This window comes from Ascaphus truei, chromosome 1 (assembly GCF_040206685.1).
Source record: "Ascaphus truei isolate aAscTru1 chromosome 1, aAscTru1.hap1, whole genome shotgun sequence".
Lineage (NCBI taxonomy): Eukaryota > Metazoa > Chordata > Amphibia > Anura > Ascaphidae > Ascaphus > Ascaphus truei.
In genome coordinates, this window is record NC_134483.1 from 489,537,750 (window position 1) to 489,554,240 (window position 16,491).

Below are 16,491 nucleotides of genomic sequence, written 5' to 3' on the forward strand. Positions count from 1 at the left end.
GACAGGAAATAGAATGAATGGTTCAAAAGGAAACAAAAAAAGTCTGTGACATCGGCACAAGGGGGGAAGAAATTAAAATTGCAGTGTAGCGGACATATTGCAAGAACAAATTATCATTGTTGGACAGGGATGTTACTCATCTGGATTCAAAGAGGTATTGAAAGACCAAGACAACGACCAAAAGTAAGATGGAAAGATGAAATACATTTTTTTGTAGGAGCATGGAGAAGAAGTTTGTGACAGCAGGACCTGGAAGATCCTTGGCGAAGCCTTTTTTCAGCAGTGGATCGACAAGGGCTGAAGATGGTGTAATATGTATATATGTATATATATATATATATATATATATATCATGTAGCCCCCATTATATATATATAATATATATATTACATGTAGCCCCCTTTCCCTATGCCTAAGAGAACTACGCGGGCAACTATGCGTGCTGCTGTACCCGTCTGTTTACAGGAGGATTAAGGAGCCTGATATGAGCTCTTTCTCCTTGCGGGCAGCTCCTCCACTTTTGAGGGATCCCAGCGTGGGCGGGATAAACCCTCACAGGAACCAATACACAGTAATAAGCAGTACACCATACAATGTATATAACTAATCTTGACTGTACACATACTAACACAGATAACACACACTATCAGGTACCAACAGTATCGTGCAATGACCCCAACACTTAGTGGTTCCCCCAAAGTACTGAAGGTGCAGTGGCACCAATAACCCCCGGTGTCCTTCCCAGCAATCCCACCCAAATGTGAGGTAGTGCTACCCCCTGTAGATGTTGATGCACATTGGGTACCTGTCTGGGTACTCTAGTACCCATGTGCTGCTTGGCGTGGTGTGTTGCGGGGCCTCCGACACAATTCCCCTCTCTCCTAAGAGCCCTAATCCTCTTCGCAGTGTGAGCTCCAGCCGGAGGGTCACATCCAATGTCTCAGAGTCTTGTGGCCTGGTTCCAGGCCACAGAATGCTGTTTGGCAGTCTGCCACCGGCGCAGTACTAATACTACTGGGAAGAGCCCCTATCTGGGGCCTTCCCTGCAACACTCCTCTACAGGTATCTCAGGGCCTAACTGAGGCCTAGGGGCAAGGTCTAGGCTTAATCCAGGAAGCAAATCTCCCTGGACACTACCTTCTTCCTTCGCTCCTTGGTCAAGACTGAAGCGCGTGCTCTCCGCACGCGGATGATATCCTGTTCCTCTCTCCTGCTCGAATCCCCTTGGCTGGGGCAGTCCCATGAGGTCTTCCCTCCCACCTGAGGATTCTGGGACATGTAGTCCCGCTATGCATATGCTGGGCCATTCTAAGATGGCCGCCACACTCCTGACACTGCGCCTCGCCGCACATGCGCGTCTAACAAAATGTCCGCACCTACACTCCCGATCGCGCGGAGCTCTGGCCTACTAGCTGAGCAGCTCTCCGTCACCGGAGGCAGGGTAGGGGACTCGGCCACACACACACACACACACACACACACACACACACACACACACACACACACACACACACACACACAGATAATGAGTAACATAGTAAAACAGAGATGAGGGTACAGTGATATATATGTTAACACCATGACAGTGAACCAAAGACATATTAACAAAATGGCATCAGACAATCCCCCAGATTGTAAACTCAGACGAGCAGGGCTTTTGTATCCGTTTGCTCTAGTTTGTCCTTATTTGGTATGTCATTTGGTTAATGTAATATACATAATTCTGTAACCCCATTAACGTGCTGCAGAAGATGTTGGCGCTTTACACATAAACGATAATGTCAGACAAATGATACATAAAGTACACAATGTGTATGGATCACAGCCGTTACACGTCACAACTGTATATCACCTTGTCAGTGGTAAGTAAGAACTATAATCTTGCTGTAAGTTTCGGAAATGTAGCCAATGGTTTGTCTAACAAAACAGACAAGCACACGAAAAAAAAGTAACCATTGCTCTGTGTAGCCTACAAAAAGAAAAAAACAAATTCAGTTGAGGTCCTAAATGGACAACAGAACACTGTAGATCACAGGATATACACGTTACTGTACAGACTCAGGGGCAAAAACAAAACAAAATAAGAATACCCCCAAAAATATGGGTACAAAGTCAGATTGTTAGTGCGTACCACTCCTGAGCGAGGGGTCATCTTCCTGACAGCACAACTTCAAAGGCGATGACAAACCGCACTCTCATACAGAAAGGAGGACGTTATTTCTATCTCAGAGACATTTCTTAGAGATACCCTTCATCCGTTACATTTTATTATACGTGTTTACCTTTTTTGCGCCCTTTATTCCATTTTTTGCTTTCTTTATTTGTGTCTGTGTGAGACTAAGGCCGCGCTTATAGTGCTGGCGACGCGACCGATGACGTCACCCGCGAAAGTTATAATTTATCTTTCAGTGACGGGATCATTGATTGGTTTACAGACAATCACATGTGGCGACAGTCTGTAAAAAAATCAAATTTAACCCGCTTCCAAATTTTTGGTCACGACATCGCTCCGTCGCGCTTACTATAAGCGCTGGTGACGGAGTCAATTGTTTTGTTTTGGAGCGATGCCGCGGGCACTATAAGCGCAGCCTAAGAATTTTGAGGCTGCATTTTTGGTAATTTATTGCCACTTACTGAGAATATATATATATATATATATATATATATATATATATAAAAAACAAAAAGTAGCGCTAACCGTGTGTGAATTAAAGCTGCAGTTCAGTCAATATCCTGCATGTGTTTTTTTTTAATAAATCAGTTCTGTAGTAAGAAAAATACTTTTAGCATTTTCTGTTTTTAAAAAAACAACTTTGAAAGACCAATTTTCTTGTATTCTATTTTAACAGCCATTTGCTAAGGCATTGCCCCTTCATGTCCTGTCACACCCCTTTGTCAGCCCTGCCCTCCCTCTAGCACATGTCAGTGCAGGAGTGCTCATGAATATTCATGAGCTTCCACTGAGTGACAGAGGCAGAATATAAACATATGCCAGCACTAATTATGTCACCAAATTTCGCCTATCAATACATGGAGAACGAATTGACCTGCAGCTATACAGTTCTTTAGGTAATTAGAGATTGCACACATGAAACTATTGAAGTAAAAAAAAAAAAAAAAAAAGACTGAACTGCAGCTTTAAGTGCGTTCTATAAGAGTAAATAATGTAAAAATTGTGATGTAAATGTGAAAATGTGAAAAAATAATAAAATATATATAACCACAATTAGAACAAACCAAAAGGAAAAAATAAATATTTAAACCTTAAGTGTTCAGTGTCCAATAAAAAGGTACAGGCATACCCCGGTTTAAGGACACTCACTTTAAGTACACTCGCGAGTAAGTACATCTCGCTCAATAGGCAAACGGCAGTTCACGCATGCGCCTGTCAGCACTTCCTGAACAGCAATACCAGCTCCCTACCTGTACCCAAGCTGTGCGCAAGCGGGGAGACTATAGAGCCTATTACACATGTGTTATTTACATCAGTTATGCACGTATATGACGATTGCAGTACAGAACATGCATCGATTGGTGGGAAAAAGGTAGTGCTTCACTTTAAGTACATTTTCGCTTTACATACATGCTCCGGTCCCATTGCATACGTTAATGCGGGGTATGCCTGTATAGAACAAACTGTAAGTCCAAGAGGGATGAAAAAATGAAATCAAAGTCTAGATATAAATGTTCCAGTCACAGTGCGGAGTAGGCAAGCTTCTGTAATGATCTAGCCAGATCATGGAAATCTAAGGCCTCGGACATAGTGCACTGAGCGTCGCTGAGCAGTGATCTCGCTTGCTGACGCTCGCGCTACCAGGAGCTTTTTGCTGTCCTGACCGAGGAGACAGCAAGCGCGCTTGGGAGGCGGGTATCACTGTATGTGTGTGTCACTTAGTAGCTGTCAGTGTGTGTTTGTGTGTGTGTGTCACTTTGAAGTGTTCTGTGTGTTTGTGTGTCACTGGGGAACGTGTGTGTGTGTGTGTGTGTGTGTGTGTGTGTGTGTGTGTGTGTATATTATATAATATTTTAAAAATTAAAAAAAAAAGACATGTGGTGAGAATAAATTATTTATTAACATTGTGCAACTTTGATAAATATATTCACGCACGCACGCAAACACACACACACACACAATACACATTATATATACACACACACAATGCACACACACATGCACACATGCACACATACACACACACATTATATATACACACACACATTATATATACACACATATATATATATTAGAAAAAAAAAAAAAAAAGAGAAAAAGCGCCCGATCCTTGTGTAAAATCAGATTGACATTTTAATAAACCATGGACAAGACAATTGTATTTCCTTGGTCTCTCTCTGGTGCCGAAGGATCCCCTGATGAAATCCGCAAAGGCGGAAGAAACGCGTAGGGACGGTTTGCATTGAAACTACGGTGGCTGACCTGCCTTCGGCACCAGAGAGAGACCAAGGAAATACAAGGAACATCCTTCCGGTATCCAGCACCGCATGTGTGGGAGTAATGGCGGACGCACGCTGCTGAGAAGCTCCTGACGGATGTCTGTTATAGAAACACCTTGGAGAAAACGGCGTTCTCAACTGCTGGGTCTCGAACTGATCGTGAGATTACAGAGCGGAGGTGACGGTGAAGTCTTCGTTTGGTGCATGGGCAGGTCCCATAAAACGCTTATTTTAATCAGACTAATTGTAAGTGTGCAATTGTCTTGTCCATGGTTTATTAAAATGTCAATCTGATTTTACACAAGGATCGGGCGCTTTTTCTCTTTTCTTTTTTCTAATAGGTACTATGGGAACTTGGTGAACCCAAGAAGAAGCAGCCTGGACCTTTGTTTTATTTACTCATGGACTTCATTTGGACTTAAGTATCAATTTTTATAGTTCTATTTTTGTATTTTTATGCTATTTTTTATGTTCAACAGATTATTTTTATCTTTCATATATTTTTGCACATTTTTTCTATCATTTTTTGTTTGATGTATGTTGTTTTTTTTTATATATATATCAATTATCAATTAGCAAATTAGGCACTAGTTGGTTCATGCAAACATCATAATCACTATTGATATTTGGTGCAACATTTTGGCACACGTCACCGGAGTGGCAGCAATTTGGGTGTATTTGAAAAAGAGGCGCTGTCTTTATAACTGTCCACATATATATATATATACACACACACACACAAATACACATTATATAAACACACATACACACACATGCATACACATACACAATGCACACACACACACACACGCACACACACATGCATACACAAACACACACACGCATACACATATATGCACACAGACACACACACATGCACACATACACACACAATGCAAACACACACAAGGCACACAATGCACACAATGCACACACAACACACACACACAGGAGACAGGGACCGGAGCAGAAGGGGGGCAGGGACCGGAGCAGAAGGGGGGCAGGGACCGGAGCAGAAGGGAGACAGCGATCGGGGCATCACGCTCTCCCCCCCCCTCCTACACACACACACACACACACACACACACACACACAACACACAATGCCTGTCTGGTAATGGCGGCTCTGTAGGGAACCGGCTGCAGCCCCATTGGATGGGAGCGGTCACGTGACCGCTCCTCCGCTTCCCCGAGCACCAAATAACAGTTTGGCGCTCGGGGAAGAGTTTCTCCTCCTCAGCGCGCATGAGCAGGGAGAAACTATAGCCGCGCTGATAACAGATGCAGGGGCTTTCTGCATCTGTTCAGCGCGGCTCAGCACGCCCGAGTGCTCTATGGCCCGGGCCTAAGAAAAAAGAGAAGCGCCAGCTCCATAGCATAATACTGTATAAAAATTCAAATTGATTAAAAAACAAGAAGAGAGGCCGCCTGGACATGCACTCACTTCAATGTGTAAAAAACAATCATGGGAGACAATCTATTAGCCTTCAGGATCAGGGAGGAAAACTGCAGCCAGAATATTTTGCAAATGTGTATTGGAATGGGTAAAGGAGCTGATACTTATCCAATTGAGTGGAAGGGGAGTTCTCTCCACAGCAGTGTTGATGGAGGCAACCAGCACTCACATGAAGCTGTGATATCCAGTCCAGATGTAACTAGGAACAATGCCTTCTCTCTGTGCCTCCTGTATAGCAGCACAAACCGTCAGTGCTGCACAATTGCCCTCTCTCCTCTCAGTGAAAACCGGCAGCATTCAACTCCAACCCTCACGCAGCTGCTACAGATTCCTCCACACGAGTTCCTGATCAGCCAATGACGTCAGTGCGTCACGACGTCTGACGCGTTTCGTCACGTGAGTGACTTTTTCAAGGGACGATTGGCTGCTAGCTTCCCTGTCTCTTTATAGCTGTCTACAGGCATACCCCGGTTTAAGAACACTCACTTTAAGTACACTCGCGAGTAAGGACATATCACCCAATAGGCAAACGGCAGCTCGCGCGTGCGCCTGTCAGCACGTCCTGAACAGAAATACCGGCTCCCTACCTGTACCGAAACTGTGCGGAAGCAGGGAGACTACAGAGCCGGTTATAAATGCGTTATTTACATCAGTTATGCACGTACAGTATATGACGATTGCTGTACAGTACATGCATCGATAAGTGGAAAAAAGGTAGCGCTTCACTTTAAGTACATTTTCGCTTTACATACATGCTCTGGACCCATTGTGTACGTTAATGCGGGGTATGCCTGTAATGATGATATTGCCAGATGTTTTCTGGCTGTGACAGAGGAGCTGCAGCCAATCATGTCGTGAGTATGCTCAACCAATATAATTGTACAATAAAAAACTTTAACCATGCACATAGTAAACAATAAATGGCGGAACATAGGATCATCTACAGTGTCAGATACAAATGTGATAACATTCTGAGCCTACACAGAATTATAAATAACCTAATAAATAATAAATTAAATAAATGTGTTTTTAAAGATAAAATAGATGCGAGATGCAATTAGTGACCTATAAAATAAAAAGGAGATGTTTGGGATTGAATTTACTATACATCCAGTATAAACAAACATTCCTGTGTATATATATATATATATATAATATAGAATAACTTAGTGCGCAATTAAAACACTATAATCAGACAATATACCATTAAATGCTGCCAATGTGTTAATACTATACACCATAGTAATGGAAATATAGAAAGGAGAGAAAAAACACAGGCGCAAATAGTGGTAAGTGAAAACTGTTGCAAAGTATCAGGGAAGAATTAATAGCAGAAAGATATCAGAGCATATTGTGCTCTAGGAAACCGGTGCTCAAGAGTCACTCACAGATTAGAAAATAAGGCAGAAGTTCAGAACACCCATCACATATTATCATGATTATCTGATTATCACATATTATATGATTATCATCATGATTAGCAGCACCTGTCTGCTACTTAGCATCTTAATTCCTATGGAAGCAGTAAGGGTGTACTTAGTTTTTCACACATGGCTTCTCCATTTTGGCTTTATTTTTGTTAAATAAATCATGACACGGTGTAATATGTCATGTGTTGTTTTTCATCTGAGGTTGCATTTACCTTATTTTTAGACCTGCTAAGGAACAGATGATTGTTATTCTGTCCTGATATATAAAACCATGGAATCCAAAGAGGGTATACTTTCTTTTTCACGACTGTATGTGCGTGTGTGTGTATGTGTCAAAGTTAAATAAATATTTTTATTACAACTTTTTTTTTATTTAAAAAATATTATTATACACACATATACACAAACACACACAGTAACTTCACTCAAAGCATACACACGAAAAGCATGCGGCACGTGCACGCACGGCCGCACACTGTATAGAACGGCCCTAAGACATGTGAATGTGCTCCCAAATGATATTCTTTATTGGCTATATGCCAAAGGTGGAGGTTTCTTGTCACCTTTTTCACCCACAATAGTAGTACTCCTTGAGAAAGAGCAAACTCCTTGAGAAAGAGCAAACTTGCTCGAAACGCGTGGGAGGAGGTCTCCTAGTCATGTTTGTTAGTATCTGTTTTATGTAGTTAAATAAAATCATTTCATCCTCCTACCTGGTGAGTCTGACTTCGATAGGAACTGCGGTGGCATCGATCATCTATCTTCTTATCTGATTGGTTACAGCCTGTCACATGATGGGACCGTCTCTGTAAAAATCAAATTCTACCGACTACAGAGATTCACGTCACTCTGTCGCGCCTACTATAAGCGCATGCTACAGATTCAATGCATTTGTTTTGAAGCGACGTCGCTGTCGCCGGCACTATAAGCGCAGCCTTAGACAGGTCTGCAACCCTGCCTTTCACTATTATCACCTAGCATACAGTGCTCCCACTGCTGCAAGGGATTCTGGGAAATTACATGCAAATGGAAACACTGTCACCTTTTGCCTGAAATCCATTTTTACATGGAAACCCTTATAAGCAAATGCTCGCTGTTAACACAGCTTATACACACACGTACCAGAATACTCTTCTACTGTCTCTGTAAGTTCTCCCCACTTACCATTTAGATTGTAAGCTCTTCGGGACAGGGACTTTTTCCCCCTATTGTTTTGTCTGAAGCTCCTAGTCCCATTATGTGTTATATAATGTCACGTGTATTTTAAAGCACTATGTATCTGGATAGCGCTATATAAATAAAGATATACATACATCCTATTGGGAAAAAAGCACTACGTAAATATATTATTATTATTACATATCTAGAACAAAGATTTGTAGTGGCACTCAACTAAAAATAAAGCCAACTGCCTGGGTGCAAACTGCAACAAGAATACAAAAGAAGGTAAGGCTGCGCTTATAGTGCCGAGACATCGCCGTCGCTTATAGTGCACGCGACGGCGACAAAGCGACAGTGCTACCAGAAATCTGGAAGTCACTGATATTTGATTTTTTTTTCCGGCAACAGTCTCCCCTTGCGGACAATCGGGAGCTTCTCCGTGCCTCTGCCCTCCCCTTTTATGTCACCCATGACGTTGCCTAAACTTTAAAATACAACTTGTCGCAATGGCGCCGTCACCGGTCGCGTCCCCGGCTGTATAAGCGCTGCCTAAGGCTGCGGCCCCAGTGTACAAGTACCGCCCCTCAATGGGGCTGGGCCCAGTATGCACCTGCGCGCGCATTTGGCAGCCGCGATGTACGACCATTTTTTAAAAAGACATCCAAATTGTTTGTAGAACATGCGTCGGAGGCGTGGCCACGCCCTCCCCCCCCCCCCCCCAGCGGTTCAGCCATTGAGGGCAAACCAGCTGCGTGGTAATGGCCACACCCCCCATCGCAATCTCTCCCTGCAGACCTCAGATCGCAGTGAAGAGCGGTGCACGCACCCCCCTCCCCCCCGGCGCGTGTGCTACAGTGCTGATTGGGACCGCAGCTTCAGAAGCAGGAACCCCAGGTCTTGAAGTAGAAAATAACACATGTATGCATGTTATATTACATTGCAATACTCTTTTTGTCCTTGTACGGTAAATTGAAACATCACTTGTGAGCACATTAACATCTGCAACCCGGCCTTTCCCCATTATCCCCTAGCACAGGGGTGCGCGAGATTTTTCTTCAGTGTACAGTATGGCCCGGGCAATGGTGCATAGTGCCTTCGCCCGTGCGGAGGCTGGTCAGTGAGCAGGTGCTTACCTGGCCATGGTGGACGGGCCGTGGGGGGAGGGGCGTGCCGAGGGGCGTCACGGAGCTGGTTCGCTCTCATTGGGAGAACCGCTCATGTGATCGGCCTGTCGCTCCAATAAATCAGTTTAACTGATTTCTCGCTTAATGCACGCCGCATGGATGCGAACACTACCTTAAAGCAGCCTGTTTGCTCTGTGAGCGGACGCCTCCGCGCGGTCTGCGGCACCATGGCCCCAGCCTAACCTTGCTCACAGGCAGCTATTCTGAGCAGGTCCTTCTTCCAATTCAAGAGGTCAATTGGAGGGCTGCTGCAGAGAGCAGATCCCAGATCCAACTGGCACAAAATGTCAGGTGACCATCATCAGCCAATGAGAAATCAACTCTCTGATCGCCAACTTTAATAACAATCAATACACTTCTGAGAACTCCCGCACAATCCGTGCGGCACGTGACGTCACCACCACGCACTAGAACCTTCTACAAGCAGGCCGCGCGGACTCTACGCGGTGACGTACGTCACAGGCGCTAAACTAAACTCCGCCCACGGGCTAGTAGTACTTGGCATTTTAATGGCCGCTACTAGCGAAACATGGCCGTTTAGTTTCTACTTGACATACGGATTTACAAAGCAATATTGCTGACACCATTATTATTTTTTTTAAACCCCCGACAGGCTTTATCCAACCAAGAAGTGTGATCTCCCACCTCTGGCTCCTCCCCCTCCCGACAGGCGCTCAAACGCGAGCTACCTGCGCGCGGCCATCGTACGCGCCGCCCGCCCTCTCTCACTTTTCGCGCATGCGCTCTTTCCTTCCTCGCGGTGTCCCGAGCTTGCTGTGTGTGGTCTCGCGCGCGCTGCTTTCGGCTCCTCGTGACGCTGCGTCGGGCCTCGCGCTAATTATTTGCAACGGTCAAAGCGGGGAACAGAGCGGCCATGTCGAAACGGCACCGGCTGGACCTGGGGGACGATTACGCCACCAACAAGAAAAGAGGCGACGGGTGAGAAGGAAGGAGGGACGAGGAAGAGGGAGTGGGTGGGGGCTGATTAAAGGGGGACGGGGGAGGGGTTGGCAGGACGAGGCGGGCTGCTCTGTGTCCGGGCTGCGTCTGGCAGTGTGAGGAAGCGGGTAAAAGGCCGAGTCGCCCCGGGATTGCGTTATCATGGCTCCGAAAAACCCCAGGTGACCGGATGGCGCCGAAACCATCTTCCCGAGGCCGGCCAGGCGCCGTGAGGAATAATCCCCGCGTCCTGTTGGGCCGCGCTCCCTCGCTAGCTTTGGCGGGGGGGCGGTTGTGTTGAGGATGCGGGCCTGGCTGGCTTTGGCGGGCGGGGAGTGTTGGGGATGCGGGCCTGGCTGGCTTTGGCGGGCGGGGAGTGTTGGGGATGCGGGCCTGGCTGGCTTTGGCGGGCGGGGAGTGTTGGGGATGCGGGACTGGCTGGCTTTGGTGGGCAGGCAGAGTTGGGGATGCGGGCATGGCGGGAGGGGGGAGTGTTGGGGATGCGGGCCTGACTGGCTTTGGCGGGGGGGAAATGTTGGGGATGCGGGCCTGGCGGAAACCCCACCACTTCCCTTAAACCTAATATTGGGGGTGAGGGGGTTTAGTGACTAATTGCGTTGATGATTAACGTGGATTTGCGCTGTAGGCCCTGAAGGCAGAGGCGGTGTGTTACGCATGGAGTAGGCCTCAAGCCTTGGAATGTGCATTGTTTTCTCAGGTTCTGTAACATGCGCGGTGTCGTTATATCCGTGTGTTTGTGTTCATGGATTACCGGTGTGTTGGGAAGGTGTGCAGGTGTTGCTTCTGCTCGGGGTACACGCGGGGCCTGGGTATAATTAGCTTTTATTGTTGGTTTGCAACCATACCTCGTGTGTCCACAGAGGGGGCGTCCGTCCGTCTATTTACTTTCATAGCTGTAAATATTTGTTGTTGTTACCACTGCCATTCAGTGCCAGAGTTAGTAGTAAACTACTATACAATGAGTTGACAGCCTATGCACGTTGTCACTTTTCCTGCACACTTTGTTTTTTTTTTCTTGTGGACTATAGAGCAGGAGATGAGAAGTTAAACCACGTGTGAATTGTAGACTACAGTTTGAGCACATTGGCGTGTTACACCAGGGCCTGTGTGAGCTGCTCCATTGTGAAGCTGAGACACTTTAATAGCCTCACTGGGTTTGCAGCTATTTATCTTTTTCTCCTACTTTGATCGTCATTCATTCTTGTGTTAAGGTGGGTGGATGGTTTCTGATCTGTCTGATAATTTGATGGTATTGCTGAGAGCCCAATTAGCATGTGCATTTCTTGTTGTTTCCCCCTTTTGAGCATTGTTGTACACACTGATGTAATGTGGTTTTTTTTTTCTTCTTACAACACGTTTGCCCCTCGCAGACACACCAGAACACCCTCCTGCTGTGTTCTTTCTATTTACCACTTGGATTGTAAGATCTTTGTGGCAGGACTTCTTTTTTTTAACTAATTTTACTTATTCCCGTTATGTCGCGTGTATTACTGCTGTAAAGTGCAGTGTACATGTATGGTGCTATATAAATAAAATATGCATACAAGGAAAACAGATTATGTACTACCATGGCATCCTCTTTTTTTAATATCCATGTTGAAGCTTACATTGTGGTAGCCCTGTGAGAAATGGGCTGTAGGGTAACTATAATTTATTTATGTAAATTGTTTACTAACTTTTGCTTAGCTTAGCATGTCTATACATTCTAATATGGATTTCCTCACTGTTTGTAAACATTAAAGGCTTTCTACCATTGTATTTAATATCTTGAACAACCAGTGGCATTTGTCTAGAATTCAGCAAGTCTAGTAGTGTTTCTGACCCCTCTCCTCAGTGATCCCAGCCACACCTAGTGTTATGGATGACCAATAAAGGACATGACACTTCTATATACTTATCTTTTATGGTGCAGAATAAGTGAGTATTTCAGTATTTGGTGCTAATTTTGTGGGGGGACAACGACGACTAATAATTGATATCATAGGCTTTTTTCGATTTATTCATATATTTTATGGGAGATTTAAGTGGTTCAATCACAATTTCGCCTGTTTGGGGAAAAATCAACTTAAATGTTTGTATTCAGATCAATTGAAATGATCTATCATTAGTACAATCTATCATTAGGCTTCGATAGCAAAAAAATAGTTTGCACCATAAATCATTTTATAGCCTGTGTGCTATATGTTTGGAGCAGCATAAGATTTGCTGTCTTTTTTTGAAACTGATTGTTACCACATCAAGAATCTGGTCAATGAGATCTACTGTTATTTTATTTTTTTTATTATTATTATTATTATAAGATATGGGCTGCACTGGTTATGGTTGAAACTAATGGCAAATCTAAATTAGGATTATTTTATTATTATTTATAAAATATTTTACCAGGAAGTAATACATTGAGAGTTACCTCTCGTTTTTAAGTATGTCCTGGGCACAGAGTAAAACAAATAGTACATGGTTACAAGTACAGTTACATAAATGAACAGGGTATACATTATATACAAGACATTGCGTGCACAGTTAAAGAAAATATATATTATGAGCGTATGAAACAGTTACAGACCAGGTTAAAATGTGAGACAGCCTTAGATTTGAAAGAACTTAAACTGGTGGTGGATGTGAGAGTCTCTGGTAGGTTGTTCCAGTTTGGAGTCTGATCTCAGGTGATAAGTGCTGCAGGTGGTAGGGGTGAGGAGCTTGTTCAGGTAGCTGGGTAGCTTGCCCATGAAGAATTTAAAAGCAAGACAGGAAAGGTGAACTTTGCGCCTAGACTCTAGTGTTGACCAATCTAGTTCTTTGAGCATTTCGCAGTGATGTGTGTTGTAGTTGCATTGGAGAACAAAACGACAAATTGAATTGTAGAGAGTGTCAAGTTTGCTAAGGTGGGTTTGAGGAGCCGAGCCATATACTATGTCTCCATAGTCAATAATTGGCATTAGCATCTGCTGTGCGATACGCTTTCTGACCAGGAGACTTAGGGCCTCATGCAGAGAGCAGCGAATTTAAAAATGGGAGAGTTTCAGAAAAAGTAGCTTTAATGGAGAGTTTTATTCTCCATATGCAGAAATGGGCGAAATCCGCTATTTTTAGCATTACTGCATGTGGAGAATTGTAAAGGAGGAGATTCGCGCAGCTGAAAGGGAGAGAAAAAAAAAATCGCGCAATTTTTTTTTTTCCTATAGCCGGCTTCTTGCCAACTTTAGTTGGCGGAGAAAATTGACGAAAATCGCGCCAAAAACAGCCGCTAGATGGCGAGCGCGCCTTTCTGAATTTGGATATTTTTCAGACTGGCGAGATGTAGTTTCTCGCCAGCCGCGCGGCGAGATTTTCAATTGTAAAAAAAAAAATGGCGCTTTTTTCCAAACTCGCCATTTTCGGCTGTTTTTAGCGCGATTTTCGCCGGAAAATGTCGAGATTGTTCATAGCGCTGCTCTCTGCATGAGGCCCAATGGGAGGATTTGTTCCTGTAAAGTACCCTTAGTTTGGCATAGGTCTTGGTTGTCAGGGTATCAATGTGCATCCCGAATGTTAAGTGGGAGTCAAACTATAAGCCCAGGTATTTAAAACTAGTGACAGGTGTTAGGGTGGTGTTAGCGTTGGTTCGAATCAGGAGCTCAGTCACTGGAAGCTTTACAAATTTAGTCTTAGTCCCAAATACCATTGTTACAGTCTTGTCAGTGTTTAAAAACAGTTTGTTTTGGGAAATCCAGTTTTCGAGTCTCAAAAAGTCAGACTGAAGTATGTGTTGAAGGTCAGAGAGGCTATGACTTTGTGCATATAGGATTGTGTCATCTGCATACATGTGTATTGAGGCTTCCTTACAAGCTGTGGCAGGATGGCAGAAAGGTATCCTCAAAATCTCATCAGAATGAGTGAAGGCGTTTGGCTTGTGGTGAGAACACGTAAAAAAAAAAAAATACACCTACACCCAAAGTGTCTACGAAGTCTATTTGTCTTTAAGTCGCTCATCCAATTAAGTACATTATCACACATTGAGCATATCATTGCATTTACACATTTTTGGCAAGTTTGATAACGATTCATAAAATGTTTTGGTAGTTTTATTCATACGTTGTAGTGCATTAGAAAGTCAGGGGAACCTTTAAACTGTTAGACTAAGATAGTAAGTGTATATGACTGAACGCATGGAGTCACGCGCACCTATTGCCCGAGGGATGAGGGAACTGCGCTGAAGGCGATTGGGGAGGTGTTGCGGATGCGTCACTCGGCTTGTTCGCTCTCATTGGCCGAACTATTCACGTGATGCAGCAGCAGCGCGAAAAAACGAAATAGGTTGTCTTTTGAAAAATCTACCGCACTGTTGCTCTGCATCGTGCCCACGCACACTATGGCTGGCCCGTAACAGCTGCTGCACTTTGTTCTCGCAGCACGGCAAATCGCACGCACAGTCGCGCCTACTATTGTCGCAGCCTTATAGACAGCCAGTTTTTCATCTCCCGTACCTTTTTTAAACTTGTTGTTTTTTTTTTTTTGTTTTTTTTTTTTCCGTGCAATTCAATGGGCACTATTTGTTCTGTGGCTTAAAAAAAATGTAACAAGCGCCTAAAACTTTTTTTTATATATAACAATAATGCTGTTTGTTTCCAGTACTTTGTATTGTCTTACCAAAAGAAGGTAGAACGTGTATAATTCGGAACATAATTTATTTTCTTCCTGTCAGTGCTAGTGATCTTTTTGGACTGAAGCAAGTTGTAGTGTCTCCTTCTATTTATTTATTAAATATTTTACCAGGAAGTAATACATTGAGAGTTACCTCTCGTTTTCAAGTATGTTATGGGCACAGAGTAAAACAAATAATACATGGTTACAAATACAGTTACATAAATGAACAGGGTATACAAGACATTGTGTGCATAGTTAAAGAAAATATATATTATGGGCGTATGAAACAGTTACAGACCAGATAAAAGTGTGAGACAGCACATTCTAATGATTGCGTCAATGGCGCTGTCCATCCAGTTTAGTTTTGTTGCTTTGTAATGTTTTGTGCTGTTACTTTGGTTTGATATCACTTAAAATAATTTATTAGGAAATTCTGACGCTCTGCACAACAATGGCAATCTAACCTAGTTTAGTAATGCGCCCCCCACCCTCTTTGCGCGCCCCGAAATAATGAATCTGAGGACTTTATTGGAAGTATCATTGAGATTATCTGCTAGTCCATCATTATGCAAGGTGAAAGTGGTCTTCCCTTTTACCCAATGACACTTGGGAAGATACATTTGAGTTCTTGTAATAATACATTTAAGTGCATTTAGTGTTCTGGTACTTGGTCGTAAGTGACTTCATGAAACCATGTAGGTTGCTTTAATCCCATTTTAGGTTTAAAAGATGTTAAATGTACAACCTTCCTACAAGGTTTTCTTTTTGCCGTCTCCAAACCTTTGTACGTTTTTAGTATTAAATTCTTATTTTATCATCTTTTAGGAAAGACAGAGATCGTGATAGAGATGACCGATCAAAGGATCGCGACCGGGATCGTGACAGAGATAGAGATCGCGAAAGGGACAGAGACAAGGATAAAGACTTGCGGAGTGCATCAAATACCCCTTTTATTACAGCTGTTGGGATACCAGTTCTAAAACCAGCTGTACTTGCTCAAGGCATTAACCCATTTACCAATTTACCCCACACACCGAGATATTATGATATCTTGAAAAAACGGCTTCAGCTCCCAGTCTGGGAGTACAAGGAGCGTTTTACAGATATCCTTGTGAAGAACCAGTCCTTTGTTTTGGTTGGAGAAACTGGCTCGGGGAAAACAACACAGGTATGTTTTATTGTCTTCAACCCTATCTTCTCTCTATCTATATCTGCAATAAAGTTTG

At 43.7% G+C, this 16,491-nt stretch overlaps 1 protein-coding gene across 2 annotated transcripts in view; it reads left to right on the forward strand.

The window, feature by feature from the left end:
* The first annotated feature begins 10,422 nt into the window (after nt 1-10,422).
* The window catches only part of DHX15 (DEAH-box helicase 15), a 30,434-nt gene continuing 24,365 nt past the window's right edge, over nt 10,423-16,491 (forward strand). Inside the window, exons 1-2 of one of the 2 annotated variants that reach the window (XM_075568510.1) lie at nt 10,423-10,621; nt 16,091-16,433. In XM_075568510.1, the coding sequence (XP_075424625.1) occupies nt 10,557-10,621; nt 16,091-16,433 (408 nt within the window). In that variant the 5' untranslated portion in view covers nt 10,423-10,556. Of the gene's footprint in view, nt 10,622-10,684; nt 10,804-16,090; nt 16,434-16,491 lie in introns of those variants that run through there. The other variant, XM_075568520.1, reaches the window with a different exon arrangement.